The sequence below is a fragment of the Narcine bancroftii genome, chromosome 1, assembly GCF_036971445.1.
Source record: "Narcine bancroftii isolate sNarBan1 chromosome 1, sNarBan1.hap1, whole genome shotgun sequence".
Taxonomy (NCBI): domain Eukaryota; kingdom Metazoa; phylum Chordata; class Chondrichthyes; order Torpediniformes; family Narcinidae; genus Narcine; species Narcine bancroftii.
In genome coordinates this window covers 279061861-279085184 of record NC_091469.1, presented here as the reverse complement: position 1 = coordinate 279085184, position 23324 = coordinate 279061861, and the positions used below count along the sequence as shown (strand labels likewise).

General features: G+C 39.7%; 1 protein-coding gene and 1 long non-coding RNA gene across 5 annotated transcripts in view; one reads left to right on the top strand and one right to left on the bottom strand.

Annotated features, from left to right (window-relative positions):
- Window positions 1-23324, bottom strand: part of LOC138744444 (receptor-type tyrosine-protein phosphatase eta-like) — a 171630-nt gene that overhangs the window by 463 nt on the left and 147843 nt on the right. For all 3 annotated transcript variants that reach the window (XM_069900620.1, XM_069900630.1, XM_069900639.1), the window contains 8 exons: window positions 21218-21490; window positions 20242-20502; window positions 17591-17878; window positions 15412-15558; window positions 12794-12992; window positions 7899-8014; window positions 5337-5424; window positions 3638-3688 (listed from right to left, as the gene is read on the bottom strand). In XM_069900620.1, the coding sequence (XP_069756721.1) occupies window positions 3638-3688; window positions 5337-5424; window positions 7899-8014; window positions 12794-12992; window positions 15412-15558; window positions 17591-17878; window positions 20242-20502; window positions 21218-21490 (1423 nt within the window). The remainder of the gene's footprint in view (window positions 1-3637; window positions 3689-5336; window positions 5425-7898; window positions 8015-12793; window positions 12993-15411; window positions 15559-17590; window positions 17879-20241; window positions 20503-21217; window positions 21491-23324) is intronic.
- On the top strand, window positions 170-5708 carry LOC138744453 (uncharacterized). 2 transcript variants are annotated; one of them, XR_011345546.1, is made up of 3 exons: window positions 170-419; window positions 1914-1983; window positions 5296-5708. It is a non-coding gene; the product is annotated as an uncharacterized lncRNA (long non-coding RNA). The 2 variants fall into 2 exon arrangements; XR_011345542.1 differs by having other exon boundaries at window positions 171-423.

The window sequence follows — 23324 nt, the reverse complement described above, 5'->3', positions numbered from 1 at the left end:
AACAGGCTCTTTGGCCATGTATCTGCATTGAACATGATGCCAAAGTCAAAATGAAGCTCTGCTGCTTGCATATGACAGATATCCTTCTATTCTCTGCATATTCATGTCTCCATCAGGATGAATCATGTTTGGATGCCAGGAAATTGGTGGTTGAGAGGATGGCAGAACTGCTCTCTTTACCACATTGCCCTTGACATTCTTGTTCCTGCAATGCTACATCTTAGCAATGAGAAGCTCTAAATTCTGCTGAATCGAAGTCCAAGAATTTGCTGATTTCCTCCCCCGGATGCAAATATTCCAACATGTACTGATCTAGCTCACAAATCTCAAGGAATACCTTCATTTGTTTCCAGTACATCAGTCAGCATCAACTTGCTTCTGCTTTTAAGGCCTGACTTTATTGACTGAATTGGCATCGAGTAGGTAACGACTTTAATTTAAAATTCTTTTTAACATCAGTTAATTCTTTGTTATCATTTTTAATATCATGATAGGAGTTCAAACTGGGAAAGTACAAGGTGTTGCATTTTGGAAGGTCAAATATAAGAGGAAAGTATACAGTTAATGGTAGGGGATCTTAGGAACAGAAATGTAGAACAGATTCTTGGGATGCAACTCCATAATGTCCTCAACTGGCATCTTGGTTACTGCAGACAAAGTGGGACCAAAGGTTAGTTCCTGTATGGTACTATTCTATGTTTGATGTTCTTTTTCTTTCATTATTATTAACTATTATTATTTCATGGCCCTGCTTTTCTCACTCAATGCAACTTCCTCCACATGTATCATCTACACAAGTTTATTACAATAATTGTGGCTGTCTGTGCATCTCCAACTTCACTCATTTTTGGCTTTTATGTTGCCAAACAATTCTCTACACATGCAGGAACTCTCTGGTTCCTGTTCTCCATTTTTATATCTACCTTTAAGACATCTTAAATACATTGATACTTTAATTTCCTTCCTAATAATTTATTTATCTATTTTCCTTTCAGTTATTCATGAGTAATAATGAATTTTTGCTTAGTTTTGCTCAATGCTAACAAAGCTAAGGAGCTGATTGTGGACTTCAGGAGGGGAAATCAGGAGAACACAAACCAGTCCTCATCAAGGGGTTGGCAGTGGAAATGGTTAAGAACTTCAAATTCCTGGGTGACAACATCTCTAAAGATCTGTCCTGGGGCCTCCATGTAGATGCAATCACCAGTGGCTACACGTTGTGAGGAGTTTGAGGAGATTTGGTATATCACCAAAGATTCCTGTAAATTTCCGTAGGTTTACCATGGAGGGCATTCTGTCTGGTTGCATCGCTGTCTAGTATTGAGGTGCCAATGCAGAGGACAGGAAAAAAAACAACAGAGGGTTGTGAACTCCGCTTGTGACATCACGGGCACCAGTCCATTCTATCGAGGACATCTAAAAGAGGTGGTGTCTTAAGAAAGCAGCCTCTATCTTCAGGGATCCCACCGCCCTCTTCACTCTACTATCAGGAAGGAGGTACAGGAGCCTAAAGATGAACACCCAGCAGCACAAAAACAACTTCTCCTGGGCATCAGATTTCTGATTGGACACCTCAGACATCACCTCATTTTCTTTTCTTGCACTAATTTATTATTTAAACATAATTTATAGTAATATTTGCAATGTTGCTGCTAAACAACAAATTTTGTGACATGTTCATGACAATAAATTCTAATTTTGAGTATCTTTGAATACCTTTGACATTCTTGCAAAATAAAGTCAACAGTGACATTGACCATGTAGAGAGGATTAACAGAACAAATATAGTGTCACTTTATAGTGTGTCTGTTGTTCATTGAGGAAGGATAAATTAACAATTATTTTCTATAAAAGTAATTCCTGTGTCTTTCCTGGAGTCACATCATGCAGTGACTTTTCAGTTTGCTTCTCAGTTTCAGGCACATTGTGAAATCACTATGTCAGAGGGATGCAGAAACATGTAAAGTGGTCTTCCTTCCCCAGGTATGTTCTTTATTGTGACTGGTAACTTAAACAGACCAGCTAAAAGATGGTGATTGTATATCACCCATGGTCAAGTAGCATTTGTCTGTTGTTATAAAGCAACTGGATGCATACTGTTTGCACTCAGACTATCACTGGTGTCTGAGCAATGTTACACATGTGGGTTGATTGACCAAGAGTCTCACTGCATGACCAGTGCCTGATGGCACCTTTGCTGGGTTCAGCTCCAGTCTGATGTACATTCTGATTGAACATTTGGGGTCAGGTCCTGAGATTGCTCAGCTAATTATTTTATCCAAATCAGGATAAATTTTCCTCATATTATCATGCACCTTCTGCACACTACGTGCATTGGAGTACTAAAATACAAATTTAGGGTTTACTTGAATTGATTGTGGTTAGATTTTGTTGAGGTCTACTTTAAGTTTTATCGCCTACTCCAACCTATTTGCACCATTCAATTAAATTATAAATGAACTGCATCATAAATCCAATTTCCTGGTTGATTTCATATCCCTTATGATTTTGCTGCAAGCAGAATTCTAACAATATCAGATTTAAAATTATTAAATAATTCTGCATTTACTAATTTTTTGTAATTTTTACACCCAACATTCTTGCAGATGAAAATCAAAAAAACTGCCTTGACTGTGTTAAAAAAAAACATTATTTTTTTGCATGTATTATTCTTATCAATACAAACGAGCCTGCAGCTGACGTGGACTTTTTACCCCCTCCATAAATCTTCCTCCGCGAAGCCAAGCCAAAGAAGATATGAAAGTTAGAGCCTCCCATTACACCCTTTTTAGTTTTGTAATGTCAGTCCAACCACTGTTTTAAAACATTTTGCCAATTCCCTTTTGTTATGAGGAGGTCTTTTAGTTACTTCTTTCTCAAGTCCACTCTTATTCATCAGCCAGTATCTCTGAATGCTTCTACACTTCAACCTTAACCTTAGCTATATTAGTACAATTATAATCTTTCTTCCCCTTAATTTATTTATGTTGCCACATAAAAACTCCACACTATAACCATATAACCATATAACCACTTACAGCACAGAACAGGCCAGTTCGGCCCTACTAGTCCATGCCGCAACAAATTCCCACCTTCCTAGTCCCACCTACCAGCACCCGGACAATACCCCTCCAGTCCTCTCCTCTCCACGTAACTATCCAGTCTATCCTTAAATGTAATGAATGTTCCCGCCTCAACCACGTCTTCCGGAAGCTCATTCCACATCCTACCACCCTTTGCGTAAAGAAATTTCCCCTCATGTTCCCCTTATAATTTTCCCCCTTCAATTTTAAACCATGCCCTCTAGTTTGAATCTCCCCCACTCTTAATTGAAAAAGCCTATCCACATTGACTCTGTCTGTCCCTTTTAAAATCTTAAACACCTCTATCAAGTCCCCCCTCAATCTTCTACGCTCCAGAGAAAAAATGCTCTAGTCTGCACAACCTTTCCTTGTAACTCAAACCTTGAAATCCTGTCAACATATACTGGGTGTTGGATTTGAATAATCACCCCCTCATGTGCCATTCTAATTAATAATTTTTTCAGAAAATTAAAACTATGTTCAAGTTCTTTTCAATTTAAAAGATTGTCTGCAGGAGTGGTGTCAGTCCTTGTCTTGGGTTACCCAAAAGTTACCTGAGATTTGAGATTGGAAATTGAGTTAAATCCTTCTTGTTGGACTTTGTTCTGTGAATAGACAGAAACAAGAGGTAAATAAGACAGGTTCTTCAGAGTAATACCATAGTCTCTATTTTGCCTTCAAAGGTCACTGCATTTAACAAATGAGTTCTTGATTAACAGTGGGAGTAAATCACTATTGACTAGAATATGTTATGCTTCATATTATCATATAACATATCCTAAAATGATTTTGTATGTGAATGTATAATTATTTGACAGCCTGCAAATTCTATAGGAGGTTTGCAATATATTTATCACAACTAACAGAAATAAAGTACTGAGGATTGGTTCGAATACACCCCCCCTCCAACCCATTTTTAAAAGGAACCCATATTCTGTGGGTTCTGCTGTTCTAGATAAGGTGGAATTGTAGAGCTCGTCGAAAAAATCAAAGACTTGTTGATCCAAACCAAGGCTTTTATTAGCAAAAGACAGGAGCTCTTCACAGGTGGCCGACCAGTCCGGAATGATCCGACCTGGCTAGGGACACAACTCTTTAAGGCCCAGACAATAGGCATGGCTTAGCTCTCAGCCAATTGCTGTAAGCACAGTCTAGATACAGTAACTATATACACTATGTACATTGGTGATAGATCTGTACTATCACAGGAATAGATTGCCATTTCAACATTATTGCAGTATCTTCAGCGTCCCCAATATTGCAAAATTATCACCCCCCCCCCCCCCAGCCTTTCCATTTCCAAAAAGAAAGTCAGCTATTCATCTAAATGCTCAAATAATCCAGTGTCTCCATTTCCACAATCAAACTGGGGACACTTCACCTTTTCGTTGAATCTAAGTCTATTTTTGACCCTAAGGTAGTCAAAAATATGGCTACACTAATAATTTATAGAGTAGCCCAATTCTCTCACAATTTGGGCTTCATGCTGTTTTTTTATTAATTCAAAATAGCTTTGTGTCGCGTCCACTGCAACATGGCAAGGTTTTGATGGAGGCTAGGCAAACTTCTTACAGGCAAGTACTATGCCATTGTTTCATTGGATGAATATTCCCATAGGGCATAAAAGGTTTTCGGATTGTGAAAGTCATCATCATCGAATCAATTCCAAGATGGTGATTAAGCTTGACTCACGCCAGCTATGTTATTAATCAGTGGTGTTAAACTTACCGCAATACATTCAAAACGAACCCCTGTCTAAGTCATTGCCAAGCAGCAATTAAAAAAGACCATGTCAAACCATTTCAAAAGGTTGAGAGGAATATAATCAGTCCTGCTGACTTTGTTCTAATCAGGTTGAATCCTGATTAGCATTTCTATGCAGATCACCAAGGCACAAGGAAAATTAAAAGTGATGCAAAAGAAAGACTTGAGGCAGTTTGCTAATATCCATGGTTCAAAAATGTTCATATTGATCTTTCTATTGTGTGTACAGAGATCCAGTAGGTCTAGATAAATTGGGTACATGTGGTGAACTTAACTTAGAACCACTTCAAATCAACCCCCTAAAACAATTTGTCTGAATTACCTTTGCATGTAACTGCTCAAATCATTTATCTGGGAAATGGGTTTAAATTTAAGTGAGCAGACACTTCATTTTTCTGCAAATCCAGAGAATCAGCTCTTACAAGTTATCTTATCTGATTGATGACAGGACACAAACCCAACAGACACACCATCCAGGGGACAGCTTACCGTTTCTTCCACCAGAAAAGCAGCAGCACCAAGACGATTATGACAAGCGCACCCAGAATTGTTCCTACCACCGCTCCAATAATGACAGCTGCAATAAACAAAACAAAGCCATGAGTCCAAATGGTCTTGAAGTATCTGAAAGTCTGAGGAAAAAAATCTCTCGAATCAAGTTTACCAACATATGTGCTGAGACACAATGAGTCGGTTCATTTGGTGTGCAATCTCAACCCATTCATAGTGCAGAAGTAAAAAATACAGATTACAGAGTAAGAGAGAGATCAGTTAGAATCGAGCCAAGGCTACATTATTTTACTCATGAGAGGTTTCATTCAGGAGTATGATAAGAGTGAAAATAAACAGTCATTGAATCAAGTGGTGTGTGATCTTTCACGTGTGTATCTTCTACCCAACAAGGAAGAGTAGAGGGTGTGGCAAAGTGAGAAGAGTGGTGATAAGTGGTGATGAGTGTGGCAAGTAGTGTGTGATCTTTCACGTGTAACTTCTATCAACAAGGAGGGAGTAGAGGGTGTGGCAAGGAGGAAAGAGTGGTGAGAAGTGGTGATGAGTGTGGCAAGTGGTGTGTGATCTTTCACGTGTAACTTCTACCCAACAAGGAAGGAGTAGAGGGTGTGGCAAGGTGGGAAGAGTGGTGAGAAGTGGTGATGAGTGTGGTAAGTGGTGTGTGATCTTTCACATGTGTAACTTCTATCCAACAAGGTGGGAGAAGAGGGTGTGGCAAGGTGGGATGAGTGGTGACAAGTGGTGATGAGTGTGGCAAGTGGTGTGTGATCTTTCACATGTGTAACTTCTACCCAACAAGGTGGGAGTAGAGGGTGATTCAAGGCGGGATGAGTGGTGATAAGTGGTGTGTGATCTTTCACATGTAACTTCTACCCAACAAGGTGGGAGAAGAGGGTGTGGCAAGGTGGGATGAGTGGTGACAAGTGGTGATGAGTGTGGCAAGTGGTGTGTGATCTTTCACATGTTTAACTTCTACCCAACGAGGATGGAGTAGAGGGTGTGGCAAAGTGGGATGAGTGGTGACAAGTGGTGATGAGTGTGGCAAGTGATGTGTGATCTTTCACATGTGTAACTTCTACCCAACAAGGAGGAGTAGAGGGTGTGGCAAGGTGGGATGAGTGGTGAGAAGTGGTGATGAATGTGGCAAGTGGTGTGTGATCTTTCACATGTTTAACTTCTACCCAACAAGGTGGCTGTAGAGTGTGTGGCAAGGTGGGATGAGTGTTTTAGTACATTAGCTGCTTTTAATGGGGTGGTGGAAGTGTAGATGGTTAATGGGAGGGCTGGGGGAGGGGTGTGTGTGGTTTGCATGAATGTCTGTACTGTGTTTACAATGCTCTGCAATTTCTTGCTATCTTGGATGGAGCAGTTCCCATATCAAGCAATGATGGATCCTGATGGAATACTTTTAATGGTGCACCTGTAGAAGTTGTTGGATGCAAATGGCATGCTGACTTTACTCAGACTTCTGAGGAAGTAGAGGGACTGGTGTACATTCTTGGCCATTGTGTTGATGTGGTTAGACCAAGTCAGGCTGCTGGAGAAATTTACCCTGACAAACTTAAAGTGGTCTACTATCTTCACCTCTGTACTCTTGGGAGATAGCTCCCCCCTCCTCTGGAAGTCTCTCACCAGCTCCTTAGTTTTGCTGACATTGAAGGAAAGGTTGTTGTCCCAGCACAAAGCCACAAGTGTCTCCATCTCCCTTCTGACTTGTGATAGTTTGAAGTCCATCCTATGGCAGTGATGCCATTTGCAAATTTGCAGATGGAGTTGGAGCAGTGTTTGGTCACACAATCATGGGAAGGATACACGGGCTTGCAATGCACTGAGTAAGGTTCATTATGGAGGAGGTGCTATCACCAATCCTCATTGACTGCTGTTTATAGGACAAGAAGTCTTAGATCAGTCCCAGAGGGAACTGCTGAGACCAAGATCTCAGAATTTGGAGATGATTTTATTTGGGACAATGGTATTGAAGGTAGGGTTGTAGTCAATGAATAGCCTGACATAGATGCCTTTTTTAAAAAAATTCAGGTGATCCACAACTGAGTCTAGGGCCAAGGAGATGATGTTTGCTGTGGATCTGTTGCAGGTGATTTTAGATTGTTTCCTTTGTCATGCAGTCTTCCAGACACTGCCTGATGAATTAAGTGATAGTGGTGAAATATTTGTTAATATCGGTCATTGAGTCCCTGAATGTGGACCAGTCCACTGACTTAATGCAATCACATTGAATGTCACCTGTTTCCTTAGACTAGTGATACATTAAATTTACCATAATATCTTCACGTCTCAGCTTCTGATTGTTAGAAAATAGAAGTACACCCAGAAAACCCAAGCAGCAAATTTAGGGCCTTGAGAGGTACAACAGCAGACTATCATATGAGTAATACTGGAGATGGGAGAAAGGGAATGCAAGAGGACTGACTGAACACAAACAAAGTGAGGGATAATATCGTAAAATATGGCAAAACAACCATCAAATAATTATAGTAAAAACTCCAACCATGCATGAAATAAATCTGAAATCATATAAACCTGGATCTTGCTGCATTGTAACCCTCTGCGAATAATCATATATTACAAAGAATGATGCTTTTGAATCAATTTTCGATTTATTAATGTTCATTTGTGTAAATCCAGCCAAACTAAATCTGAAATAAAGCACAGAATGAAACATATCAGAGAAGACACTCAAGATTAAAACTGATTTATTTGAATTTTGTCAGGTATGAATTCAATATGTTAGGAAATATGTTTTTGTTGCATTTAGAAAAGAAAATAGAATTGGGCCATCTACTTTCAAATGGTAAGTTTGAGGTAACAGACATCATGGTTCAAATTGTGCTAGTTAAATTCTTTGTAACTGTGGTGCGCCGAGGTAGCAGTGAGCAAGCACAAAACTCAGACTACAACAGGCTTTATTCAGGTAAAAGTCTGAACACCAGTTCATGCTTCGGTGGCTCCCGTGTAACTGGCTCAGGAGGGGCCAGCTCAGGTCTATATTTGGGTCGGCTGATTGATAGCCGGCTAGGTGGAGTCAGCCCTTAGGTGGTGTTCCTGCAGGTACAGAGATTGCCCCCTGCAGTAGACTGGTGGTCGTATCACCACAGTAACTGCCTATGGAAATATTCAGAATCAGAATTGATTGTCATGAACAAATCATGAAATTTGTTGTTTTGCAGCAGTGTCAAATAATAGTGCACAAAAAGTAAGGCAGTGTCTTTGATTCATCAATTATTCAGGAATCTGATGGCAGTGGGGAAGAAGCTGTCCTTGTGCAGTTGAGTGGTCGACTTTAGGCTTCTCTACCTTTTTCCTGGTGGTAGCAGAGTGAAGAGGGCATGGCCTGGGTGGTGGGGATCTTTGATGATAGAGGCTGTTTTTTTAAGACACCACCTCACCACCACCACCATGAAGATGTCCTCGATGGAGTGAAGTCTGGTGCCTGTGATGTTGCAGGCTGAATTAACAACCATCTGGAATTTATTCTTGTCCAGAGAGTTGGCACTTCCATACCAGACAGTGATACAACACGCTAGAATTCTCTCCATGATACACCTGTAGAGGTTTGCGAGTCTTTGGTGACAGACCGAATCTCCTCATACACCTCACAAAGTATAGCTGCTGGCAAGCCTTCTTTGTGATTGTATCATTGTGGAGGCTCTAGGTCAGATCCTCAGAGTTATTGACACCCAGGAATTTGATGTTCTTGACCCTCTCCATTACTAAGTCCTTGATGCGGGCTGGGTCGCGTTCCCCTGACTTCCTCCTAATGTCCACAATCATCTCCTTGGCTTTGCTAATGTTGAGTGCAAAGTTGTGGTTACACCATTTAATGAGCTGATCTGTCTCCCTCCTGTACACTTCCTCATTGCTGTTTGTAATTCTTCCGACAACTGTGGATAGCATTGGAATTGTACCTGGCCATCCAGCTACACAGCAGTAGGATAAGCATGCATCCTTGGGATGGGCTTGTGTTGATAATCAATGAGGAGGAGACGTTGTTTTCAACTCACACTGACTTGTCTTCTGATGAGAAAGTCAAGGATTCAGTTACAGAGGGGGGTACAGAGGCTAGAGTTTGCATCTTCTTGACCAGCACTGAGCAAATAATGGTATTGAAGACTAAACTGAAGCCAATGAAGAACAGCCATATATATGTGAATTGCTGTTTTCGAGTTGATCCAGAGCTGAGGTGAGAGCCAGCGATATTGCATTTGCTGTGGAGCGACTGTGACGATAGGTGAATTGCAATGGGTCCAGATCTTTGCTTAGGTGTGTGTTAATTCTGCGCATGACCAGACTCTCAAAGCATTTCATCACAGAAGAAGCAAGTGGTACTGGGAAGTAGTGTTGAGGCAAGCCTTCTTTGTGATTGTATCAATGTGGAGGCTCCAGGTCAGATCCCAACTTCTCTTGTTGGGTATCGAGATGATTGATGCCCTTTTGAAATAGGTGGGAATCTCTGACGGAAGCAATGAGATGTTGAAAATGTCCAATGAACACTCTGGTTAGTTGGTTGGCACAGATTTTCATTACCCTGCCAGGTCCATCATCAGGGCCTGGTGCCTTGCAAGGGTTCACTCTCTTGAATTATGTTTTGATATTGCCCTCAGAGACAGATATTATATGTTCCTAAGCCTTTTCAGGGATTCTAGGCACTGTTTGGTTCTCAAAGCGGGCATAAATGATGTTCATCTCATTGGGTAATGAAGCATCACAGCCATCTATAGTGTTCACACTCACTTTGTAGCCTGCAATGGCCTGCACTCCCTGCCATAGCTAGCATGTATCTGTCTCTAGTTTCCTCTGAAATTGCCACTTTGCTTCTGTGATGGCCTTCCACAGGTCGTGCCTGAACTTCTTGTAAAGATCCCGATCCCCAGCCTTAAACATCCTTGTTCTTGCCTTCAGCATGTTGCGAATTCTCTGATTCATCCAGGGCTTCTGGTTGGGGAACACCTGGTATATGTGCATGGGCACACACTCATCCACTCAGGTCTTAATGAAGTCGGTGACACCTGTTGCATATTCATTCACGTCTATGGTTGAATTCTTGAATATGTTCCAGTCCACCGATTCAAAGCAATCCTGCAGACCCTCCTCCGACTCTCTTGACCATAGTTTTTCCATCTTCACCACTGGTGCTGTGGCCTTCAGTTTCTGCATATATGTTGGGAGTAGAAATACAGCCAGGTGATCACACTTTCCAATGTGCGTTCTTCATGGTGGTGTATCAGTGATTGAGTGTCTGGTCTCACATGTGATGTGTTGGTGGTAGTTTGTCAGGGACTTCTTCAGGTTGGCCTAATTGAAGTCCCCAACAATGATTGGGAAGGTAACAGGATGTGCTGTTTCATGGCTGTTAATCACAGTGCTCAGTCCCTCCAGTGCTAGCCTGACATTAGCCTGGGGCGGAATGGACACTGCAACCTGGATGATGGTGGTGAACTCCCTCGGTGGGTAGAATGGGCGACACTTGATCGCCAGATGTTCCAGGTCGGGAGAGCAGGACTGGGACATGACCATCATGTCTGTGCACCACAATAAATTGATGATGACACAAACACCCCTCCCCTTGTTTTTCCAGACACTGGTGTTCAGTCAGTGTGATGGAGGGTGTAGCCCTTGGGCTGCAGTGCTGTGACCTGAATATCCACATTTTAGCCATGTTTCTGAATAAGAAAAGAAGAGAATGGACAATAATTCTCCACAGGACAACTAATGATGCCAAGCTGCTCTCTACATTAAATGTAGATTACATGTGATCTATGTCCCAAAATATGTCAAGACAATTTCATTGACCAGGTTCAATTGTAGGGACTGTCTGAATAGTGTACCTATTCCTCAATGCTCTGGTTTCTTCTCACATGTCGGAGACATGATGGTTGGGAGGTTTATTGGTGACAGTAATGTGCACCTACTTCAAATGAGTGGCAGGTGAATTGGTATGGGGGAGAGAGAGAAGGAGTTGATGGAGATGGAAGAGAAAAAGTGGGATTAGTGCAGATGGACATGTAATGGTTAACAGGGTATGGTAGGCCAGAGTACCTGTTTCCATGCAGTGTCTCTTTAAAAAATACATCTTAGTGATAAGGTGAGCACCGATAAATTTGCACAGCCAGATGAAAGCACAATAATCATATTGCGTCATAAATCTGATCAATTCGCACCTAAAAGGTCTTGCAGCAGAATATGCCACAGCAAGGCATTTTTTTAAAAGTTTGCCAAGGGATCAGATGGATGTATATTAATCCAACACTTAACATGTTGGATCTTGGTATTGCACGTTGCGTGAGAAAATAAATTGTTCAATTCAATCCACTTCCTTAATGGATAGAAGGTTAACTAATGCTTTCTGAGATGAATGAAGGACATCTTAATTCCAGAAACTATTTTCACCCTGCATATTGTTGCAAGCTTTTGTTTTAGTGAGTGTTACTTAGGCAGGGGAGGTGGGGGGTGGGGGTTTAATTCAAGTTGCAAAACATACACAGAGTTCACGACATTTTCCAGATAGCCTGGCATCCTTTAAGTGTCCCAAGTCCAAACCATAAACAAAGTTAATGCTTTGGAAGAACAAAGGGAACAAGGATTGTTTATTTAAGAAAAAGGCCCAGATGGGACATTTATAGGCCATATGATCATGACTCATGTTTTGGGAAATTGAAACAGAAGCTGAAACCAGTATTGATCAAGCAAGTCATGTGATTGAGATGCTTAAAGAGCAAAATTCAGTCTCATCAGCCAGTCATCTGAAAAGACAAAAATGAAGTAACTTTGAGTGAGATGGACACTTTCTGCTGTTACTCTTTTTCAGGAAAAGAAGTGATCTAAAATGACCATTCTAATGGTCATTTGTGATTGACCCATATATTGGTAGAGAAAGCAGGATCAGTCTTGGATTTGGATTGTGACCATTCTGGTTATTATTTCATCTGACTCTTGCCTGGGTCTTGGAAAGCATTGTGGAAATCGAATGTTTCTTTTCCCCTATGCAGGGAAGAGGGGAGTTGGGACCATCATTCGGATGAAAGAATATTTCTCTGGAAGTAACTTGTAATTTGTGAGTTTTTAACAATTTGATCACACAGCGTCTCACCTACTTCGTAATTACTTCTCAACAACAGTTTAAAAGTTCTGAGTTTCAACACAAGATTTCTTAGTCTGAAGTTTGGGAATTGACTTTCCAGAATTGTGTTTAAACTGTGATGGTTTGAGTTATCCACACACACACACACACATATTTGGGGTTAAGCTTAGATTTAAGTAAGATGTTATATTTTTAGTAATTATTAATAAAAATAATGTTTTAAAGATACCATTGTCTTGGTGAATTTCTATTGCTGATAGTCAATAACATAACAATATCATACACCAATATTCTTTCCAGACAGCCATAATAGGTAGATGATCATCATATAACTTACCGATAATCAGTCAAAGGAGTTAACTCATGATTAAGATAATCTAAATATTTAGTATTACTTCCTATGCTGACAGAGATGGGATCTTCTGGAGCAGATGCTCTGGTGTTTTGAGAAGATTGGAATTGTATCACTTCTGCCACATAGGTAGTAACATCAGGGCTAAATGCTGTTTCAAGAGATTCAGCATTAGGAGCAGGATCTGTAATATAGAATAGACATCTTAAGAATATAAAGCAGGGAATGAGCCACATCCAAATCTATCAATTTGAATCCTTTCATAGAATTCCCATCATTGCATATTTTAATTTTAATTCAACAAATCTTCCATCAAAGTTTGTTTTCTTGAAAATGGAAACCATGTAAACACGGTTAGTTTAATATTTTCATAATTGCAATAACTCAAGTTATGATATTCCACAATATCTACATTTTTGATTCTGAACCACTTCAACCACCAATTGTAATCAAAATGAGCAACTCTGTGCGAATGTAAACTCGAACGTCATGTTGACAGTTCTGGAAAAGAATTGCAAAATTCATCAGTAGAACCTGGTGGAGATAATGTTTTTGAGAGTTTGGCTGATAACATCATGAAAGTGATCAGGTATAGTTCAAGTAAATACATTATGGTTTGCAGCCCAAAGAGCAGTAAAACTTTTTAAATCTGGTGTGCTTTGACTTTGGTCGTGCATTTAATTTACATTTTTAGGATATAGCACAATCAGGTCATAAATTTCCACTGAATGCAGTTAGTTTAAAGAGAGCATAGAATATTGGACTCCCCGTTAGGTTAGAGGGAATGTGGGAAATCAGTAAGTCTTAAGAGAGCACCTTCATGTTCTCCCCTTGTTCAAAAAAGGCAGCAGGGACAAGTCACAGAACTACAGGGTGGTGAACCCTACATCAGTAGCAGGGAAATTGGGAGAAGATTCTGAGGGTAAGGGTTTATGTTCACTTGAAAAGGCAGAGACTAATTAGAAGGGGTCAGCATGGTTTAGAGCAGTGGATATCATGTCCAAAATTGAGGCTTTTGAGGATTAACTCAGAAACTGACGGAGAGACAGGCAGACACAGTTTACGTGGACTTCAGTAAGACTTTTCATAAGGATCCACATGGTAGGCATAAGGAATCCAAGACTTGTTGACTGGATTCAAAATTAGTTGTGTGTAGGAGGCAGTGGATGGGTGTTTTGCTCACTGGAAACCTGTAACAAGTGGTACACTGCATGTATGAGAATATAGACAAAATGATTTGTACATTTGCTGTTAACATACAAATTGGTAGTTATATATCATGAAGAAGAATATTCAAGGATATAGTGGGACATATATCAGCTAGAAAGTTGGATATAGCAGTGGCAGATAAGTGTGCAGGCAAGTGTGAGGTAATGCTTTTGTAGAGTCAATATTCTGGCAGGACAAATAAAGTAAGTGACAGGGGTCTTAGGAACATTGAAGTGCAAAGATTCCTTGGTTTGAAAGTCCACATCTTGAAAATAGCTTCTGGTATGCTTGCCTTCATAATTTAAGCTATTGAATTTAAGAATCATGTTGCTGCTCTAGAGAACATAGGTTGGACTGCATTAGGAGTATTGAATAAAACTTCTGGTCAACACACTGCATGAAGGGTGTGGTAGCAAGAGAAAGTGCAGAAGAGATTCATTAGGAGGGATGGCTGTAGTTGTGAGAGATTGGATAGGCTGGGTTTATTCCCATTGGAATGCATGAGGCTGAGGTTACCTTTATATAAAATTATAAAGAATAGGTAGTCAAAATCTTTTTCCCAGGGTAGAGTGTCTACAACTAGAGGGCATTGGTTTAAGGTGAGAGGGTATAGATTATGCCCATTTAGACCGCCAATGAAAGATGGTAATTAATCGCCTTTTTACCATTTCACTTACCTGTGTGAACATGACCAAAATGGTATGAGGTGGTCATTTTCATCCTGGTACCTACCTGCCAAATTAGATAGTATCAAAGCTGATGCATTTTGCATTGGCTCCAGTGTAAAACGCTTACCCACTTTCCTGGGACTGTTATGCTGCAGGTCCCACTTCCTTTTGTACTGGGATGCAGGGTCCCTATGTAAAAGGTCGCACTGAACTGGCTTTTCTTGGTTCAGTGTGAACACATGGATCGTTGACACGAGTCATTGACATGCCAATTTACTGGGATTGCAGGAAATGAAATTTGAGTGATACATTTCTCACACAGATGTGGTGAGTAGCCAGTACTAGTTTCCAGAATCAGTGGTGGCAACAGATACAACTACCACGTTAAAAAATATTTGGCCAGGTACTCAGATAGGGAAAAAGTAAAGGGGTAGGCTTAATATGGGCAAATTGGATTAGAGTAGGCAGGTATCATGGTTTGGATGGACAAGAAGGTCCCTGTTACCATGGAATTCTCTAAATGTTACAGAAACTCATCTACATAAAAAATCCAATGTCATGCTATAGCTTGGTGGGCAATCTCAAGCAAAGTTAAAAAAAATTCTGAGCCAAGAATATTTTTGACTTCTGATACAATATGAGCTGCAAATCCCTTGTGTTCAGGATCACTAAGTATTAGTCTACCCAGGAGAAGGATAATAATAATTTAAAACTATGAGTACTTACTGTTTTGATCCTTTGTAACAATTACAGCAATTGCCACAATTGGACCATTGGTGGAATTAAATGCTTCCTTTCTGACATCGAACTTCACTCTATTGTGGGTGATTTCAAGATTTGGCAAATCTAATTTAGTGGGAGGTGAAGGAGGAGCTGAAAATAAATTAGACAAATATGGTTAGATTATATGTTACACTGAATTACTTGTGCACATGATTAATGAGAGGAGGGGTTTTAGAAAGTGTGAAGTTTTGAAAATGGCAGAAGAGAAAAATTGCTACTTATTCAAGACTTTACTATACTTGTTCATTCTCTATACCCTTCCTTTACTAACTCTTCAAAAACCATCTCAAATCCATTTGTATTTTGATTACTGTACTTTACTCAACAGCTTATCAGGTATTTTGCTCTGGGTGAAATGTTTCTGCTTGCCTTTCCTTCTTGCTTGTATTTACAGAAAATAAATTCATGGTATATAGTTATTGAGAATTTAATTTCACTTCACTTTCCAAAGATAGATGGGAATAAATACTTATACATAACCTGGGTAGAACCATAAATCAGTGACAACACAAGGCTCCAGTAAGGTAGCCAATTTAAAGTCAATATTACCTTTTGACTGATTAATCTACTCCAGCTAATGGCAAGGCAAAAAGGATGATTTGATTTTCTCAAGTCCAACATGCATTTTAACATAAGCTGAGTGGTGTGATCAATGTTCTGGCCATGAACACAGCTGAAAGAACTATGAAGGTATTTACACCTATACAATTGCCTCGGAATTCTGAGTTCATGGATATTATCAACAAGACTGGATTGGGAGAGTAAATATATGTATAGCAAGAAAACTGAATATAATTAGATTAGAAAAATATAAAAGGTTTACAGAATCAGTCGACTGATATCTCAACTATTCTGTTTTTAACATTTCAGCAGTTCAAGTAATTTCATGATAGGTATATCAATATCATTCATACCTCACTGTCCCCAAACCATCTCTATTCTATCCAATCTCAGCCTCCAAGTTCCTGTCCATTAAATGTTAGAAAACAGCAACATTTCTGATTACGATTAGCATCTACTTAGAACAACAAAGTCTTCTAAAGTACTAGACAATGTGCAGAGAAAGTCAGGATAGACAAATGTTAATCAAAGCCTAACTTGTTTCCTACCCAGCTCCTTCTAACCAGAAAGTTAAGAGTTCCAGTCTGCCAGCACATAATGATGGTAATGAGTAATTGTTGCATTATTAAAGATGTGGCCTTTGGAAAAGATATTAAAAGCTCTGTCTGTGGAATAGGTATTTAATATCTTAGGTTTTTCTAATGTCCAGTAATATTCCACCTGAACTAATTCTTTTAATGCTTCCCTTTTCTGTTGTCCGATCGATACTCTATTTCTATTTCTTCATTTATAATGTGAAATATACTCACAAAATTTGGAACATCAAATAAGTTAATCAGCAGGAGGTGAATAAAGAACAACTATACAACCAAAGACATGAAGAAGTAAAAGTCTAGGAATCAAGTACATATCAGAATGAAGGCAAATCCAAATAGTGGAAGGATCGAATGGGAGAAAAATGAAAAGCAAATTAACAATAAAATGTTAAGATACTCAAATGAGTTAATTTAGGTGACTGGAAATGGAATCTGTCATGTATGTAGGAAATAAAGATCGGCAGGTAGACAGTAAATAAAGGGTGCCCTTCATGAAGGAAATTGTTCAAGGACAGATTAAATATATTAATTCAAAGGAAAATAAAATCCTATAAAACTAGAGCCTCCTGAATAAACCTTGAAATGCAGGATTAAAATATAGAGCCATCATAAGGGTTGCATTCATAAACAGTACAGACTTCAGTGTAATAAGTGCCTCGGAGAAGTGTCAAAATAAATAAATAAATGTTGAATAACATTAAGAGGATTGCAAAAGGAAGGATGGGATGCATTGGGATCCAAAGAGTAAACCTTTGGAATAGATGCATGGCTGTATTACGGAATATTTCAAATATCCAGTATCCACAGTTTTCTACTTTTTTAATGGAATGACAGCAATTGGGTTAGAAAGAAAACAACTTCAGTCAAATGCATATTGGGGATGTGTCAGGGAAGTCATCTGACACAAATATTTTTGGACTACACCAATTCATCCCCCTCAGACATATTTCGGAGTATTCACTTACATGAAATTCCAGTCTTGCATGTTGTGAAGGTTGGTGTACTCGGGAGACCACATGACAATGTTGTAATGTTCACATCATAGTTTGTGAAGAATTCAACACTGGTCAGGTTGAATTGATACATTTGGCCTGATGAACATTGTGGAGCAGTTTTGGTTACAACAATGACAGAGTTTTGTTCTGCCTGGACACAAAAGCTTTGGCTTCGTCCACGTGGACACATCCACTTCAAAATAAGTATGGGACTGAGATTCACACCTTCACAACTCAGAGAAGAAACAGCAGATGCATCTACAGGAAGAAAAAAACACATTAGTATCAGAATTAAAATCTTTGCCTATTGAATTTATAGTTTGGGGAAATAAAATTCTAATCCAGCTCCATTTCTCCTGCATTCTGTTCCTCTCTAAAGAAATTATTTGCTTCGTTATCTCATGGCATTAACTCCTTTCCAATCCTTACCTAGATTTGCATGCATAAACCCAGCAATAGACTTGGCAATCTGTTTAATCACAGGGAAACATTGCAATTGTGTGTAATCTATACTTTACTGTATGACCCCAATGCTGGGGACAGACTTTTTTTTGGTTCTCTGGCCTAGGGACTTGAGGTTTAATTGCACCTAAATTTTTAGTGAAACAAGTAGGAAGGAAAGCATCATGATTTTCACTTCTGATTGTTCAATACCAGAAGTTATTTAATATTTTATTTGTAAATCTTTAGCATGAATTTAGGTTACTTAGTTAATTTATAAAATTAATAAGTGATCATTTGGTTTTGCTAATACAGTAGAGAGAGGGTTTTGGTCAGGGCGATCTTTATCAGCACAATTTGAGGGACATCTGTTCCACAACATCTTCACCCACAAGCTGACACTGGCAGTCAGAACACATCCATGAACTTGAGGGAAAATGGTGGCAATACTGCTAAATAGAAATGAAAGTAACAATGTGCAGTGATGGAGATGTGTGGCTAATAAACTAAGCTCAGGATTGAAAAGGATGAATTCTAGGACATCTTCATCAGTCCGTTAATCTATTTCAATTATAGTTAAACACTGATGGTCCTATTATTCTTCATTTGGAAGTATAATGTGATGGATGGATTTTACTTCTTAGTCTTGCTAATGCCTTGCTCTGATTTTTATTCAAATAAGTTTTTGTCATGTCTCATAAAGAAGGGTATATTTGAAAATGTGCCTGTGAATACTAATGTGTTGAGGTAATTCTTGAAATATCTGGCACAAGTTCAACAAGCCAAATGGCCTCCTCTGTACGTTGCCATCCTAAATAATTATTGTAGCAACTGGTGAAACATCACTTCAGAACAGACATGCGAAAGCAGTGTGATCATCTGCTGTCCAATTGTATGGATTTTTTTAAAACCAAAAATAGACTTCATTCACATTCCCCAGGAAATTATTTACAAACAGAAAACCGTTCAAAGTTTCTTCCCACCCTTAGTTTCGTAACCACACCTATCCATCACTGCACATTGTTACTTTCATTTCTATTTAGCAACATTGCCACCACTTTGTCAACTTGTTACTTCCTTCTGTTGTTTGAGGGGCTTCCCTTCGGTCAATGGCTGGGAACAGATCTCCTGATCAGCCATTCTCAATAGCTTCCTAGCACATTTCGGTAAAAACTATATCACCTGACATTAATATTTTTTATATAGTCAATAGGAGAGAGGTACGGAAACTAAAACTTGACTGCTTCACAGAGAAAGGGGTCCATAAACTTTGAGTAGAGTGCTAAGGAGGTATAAACCATAAAAGGTTGAGAATGGCTGCTCTAGACTGTGGTCCTTTCCCACAGGGCCATCATGTTGGCTGTGCCAAGCCTCAGTGCATCCATTAGCATGATCTGCAGCCTGGAATTTACCAGTGGGCAGCATTCCTTCACCCACATATCCATGTGCTGAAAGACCCACAGATTTTGAGCACACCAAAGTGTGTTTTTCACTGAGCTGATGATCTTCCAGAGTTTTGGATTTCTGACTTTGTCTGTGTCTCTGAGAACAGCCTGTAAATCAGAGAGTCCTGTCATGCTTTTGTTGGAGATGAACCATGACAAGGACCCTTTCATTCGTTTCCACACACTTTTAGAGAATCTGCATTTTACAAAGAGATGGGTAACTATATCCACTCCACTGCAGTCATCTCGGGTATGACATGTGCTATAGGTGATTTTCTGGTTGTACAGAAAAGATCTGATTGGAAGTACTCTTCTCACCTCCAGCGAGGTCAAGTCATGGTGCTTGTTAATGAGCATTGGCAATGAAGCATTCCTTCAGATGACCTGGACGGTCTGGTCAGGGAACCACCTCACCATGTCCATTGAGACCTTGTCTCTCACTGTTTGCAGGATGTTCCATGCTGAGTGGCTGATGATGGCCTTGCAGTCAAGGTGTTCATCTGGAAAAAGTTTTCCATGAAGGATAGGTGGTCTAGCAATGTCCAGCTGACTGGAACATTGTACACCAATGGAGCCAGGCCTATCCTTTGCAACACCTGGGACAGGTAGAACCTCAACACATAGCAGTATTTGGTGCCCTCATTCCTTCATTTCACACACAGCCTGATGCAGCCACACACATAGGTGGTCATCAGGATGAGGGCCACTTAAAATGCCAATGGATTTAATACTCACTTGTGCACTGGATCAAGCTGACCGATGTGCCTTCTGTGCCATCTGCTGCCTGGGTGAAGATGGTGAATCTGAAGCTATCTCCAGAGTTCAAGCCTTGAACAAGTACGTTTTCACCACTGACTGTTTCATTGGAAGATATGTTTCCACTTGTTTGTACCCTGTATCTATACTCATTCTGGTACCCAAGTGGCTGATCCCAGGATAGGCTTATTGAAGTGGTCTTCTTTTCCACAACACGCAAATTATTGACAGGATTTGGTCCTGGAAATAAAAGTTTATGTTAACTCGTCATGTATTTTTTGTTCCCTTGTCTAATTTTCCTCCCTGACTCAGTTGTCAACGCCGAAAGTTTGGGTCATGTAAGATAATGTAAGAAGTCTGTCAGAAGCTTGCCAGGTAGTTGGACAATTTATAAGTTGTCCTTTCATCAGTGGGAGAAGAATTTCCCTGACAGCATTATCAAAATTGAGCTCTCTTTGATGGTCATTTTGGAATACATTACTCTTGGGAATTTTGGATTAAAACTATAAAGTAACTCAATCATTTAGGATACTACAATGCATAGCATTATTTGAATATTATTTAATTTGAGAAGGTCCATGACAACTCACATTCAGCTGCGCATGGCAGATAAGCAAAAGGGTCCACAGATTCTTTTATCAATGAGAAACCTTACTATCAGGACCAAAACAAAATTAATTACTCAACTGCAAAGGAGGAACAAAGTAATCTTTGCTAAGATAAAGCCAAGGATTAGTGAATTAAAACATAATATTTTTTAACAACAGTACCATAACAAATGGAATGAAAGTTTTAATCTGTCACCTCAAAACCTGATCCAACCATTTCACTTTCTTCCCCCATTTATAAACAACACTCACTCTGATTAAATCAATAAGAAGCAAAATGAGAGAAAAAAAAAACTTCCATAGAAAAACAAAATGTTCCAACCTTGCATAAGAATATAGACACTTACTGGTAAAGATGGATTTTGTCACAAAACTGCTGTTCAGTTTCTGACTAATAATGGTCAGAACAATTATGGTGTAATTGGTTCCAGAGTTAAGGTTAGTTACAGTAGATTTGTTCTCTGCTACAGAAATGTAATTCCTATTTTTGGTTTCAGATATTTCGTAGGCAACAATAAATTTGTAATCCTCAACATCCATGTCTTCTGGTCTCCCCCAGCTAAATTCAAGGGATGAATTAGTGACATTGGTCACCACTATGTTTCCGGGCGGTGAAGGAACTACGAGAAAAATAAAATTACATCATGGTAGATTTTATACTGAAATATGAATAAAATTCATGCAGTTTATCATCTCAAAAGCAGAATACACTCGATACTGTTACTGTAGCTTTCACAGAGGCAGACTGAATTAGCCTGAAATGGGCTTGTCAAGCAAAAGAAATTCAATGATATTGGTGCTCCAAAATGATCATGTCGCTCATATCTTTACCATGAATTTCACTAAGGAGAACTTTATGGGGGGCGTGGCAAGATAGTGTAGAAGAAAGACGTGTAATTCCACCTTTCCCCAGCTAGATTCTTAAGCACCCAATTTAAAAAATTACAAAAGTGGTTAAAAATAGTATTTACAGCCTTCTGAATAAGAACGATTTAATATGGCTGCTAATGTGAAGAAATCTAAAGCTCAACTTCAGAAGAAACTACCTTATAAAAGTGTAGAAGAATTGAGGCCTGTCATGATAATGAATATGTATGAGATGTACCGGAAGTCACGTGGTATGAGAGAGAGATAAGAACACAAGCAAGAGAACAAAGGAAACGGGAGAATAAAGACACTCAGAAGTTTACCTGATAAAAGTTGTGTTTAATGTTTCATTAACTTCACATTTCGGGCCACAAATGTGACATTGGCGACGAGGATGGGATAAACTTGAAGAAAATTAAAGACTAAACAAGATTACAGAGGTTTACAGACAACTTCAAGGTGATAAGAATTTTCTCTTTGTCTCAGTACTTTGGGGGCTGGAATATTTCCTCATGGCTGGGACAGACGGTGACTTTCTAACACATAGTGGAATTGCTCATTTTGACCCGACGGGTGATGCAAGCACTGTAAGTGTGAAGTGGAAGGCATGGCTGGAAGAATTTGAATCCTACGCCGACAGTCATGGCCTATTTCTAGATACCGGTACAGTTGAACAAAAAGCGCAGAGAAGGGCGTTACTTCTTTTGACTGCAGGACCCTCAGTTCGGGAAACATTTAAGACACTTTTGAATACTGGAAGAAAGGATGAGTACCAGAAAGCGGTAGATGCATTAAATGCACACTGTGTAGTGACACCGAATGCTACATTTCAACACCATTTGTTTCGGAGAACGAGACAAGAAGATGGCCAGACAATTGCTCAGTACGTGACGAGACTACGCCAGCTAGCTGTTGGATGCAATTACATGCCAGCTGATTTGGACAACCAATTACTGGATCAAGTCGTACAGCACTGCAGATCAGATAAACTCAGAAGACGACTACTGGAAAGAGGGAGTGAGTTGGAACTCACCGATGCTTTAACCATTGCTGCTGCATTAGAGGCTGTTGAAGGGCAATTTCATACCATGACCCTGAAAGACAACTCAAGCCAGCAAATTAAGAGGCTCTCACATCGCCATAACCAGCCAAGATATACGCCGACACATGACGTGGAGTGTTATCGATGTGGAAACCGAGGTCACTTTGGAAAAGACTCATATTGCCCGGCTAAAGGCAAAGTTTGCAGAAAGTGTGAGGCAAGGACCACTTTGCAAAGAAGTGCAAAAGCAAGTCCTGCAGAAGCATTTTTTGGGAGAAAAATCCGCACAAAAATGCCAGAAATAAAGGAAATCCGAGATGACCAGGAGATGAGAGACCACGATACTGAAGAGAAAGGTGCAGCAAAGCTGTACACAGATTCGAAACGTGGAGCCAAGTACTCAGACATCATGCCAGGAGATAATGTTCTAGTGAGGCATGAAACTGGTGGTAAGCTAGACACACCTTATTATCATCAACCCTATACTGTCGTATCCAGAAATGGCAGTATGGTGACAGTCAAGTCTCCGACTGGAGTCCTGTATA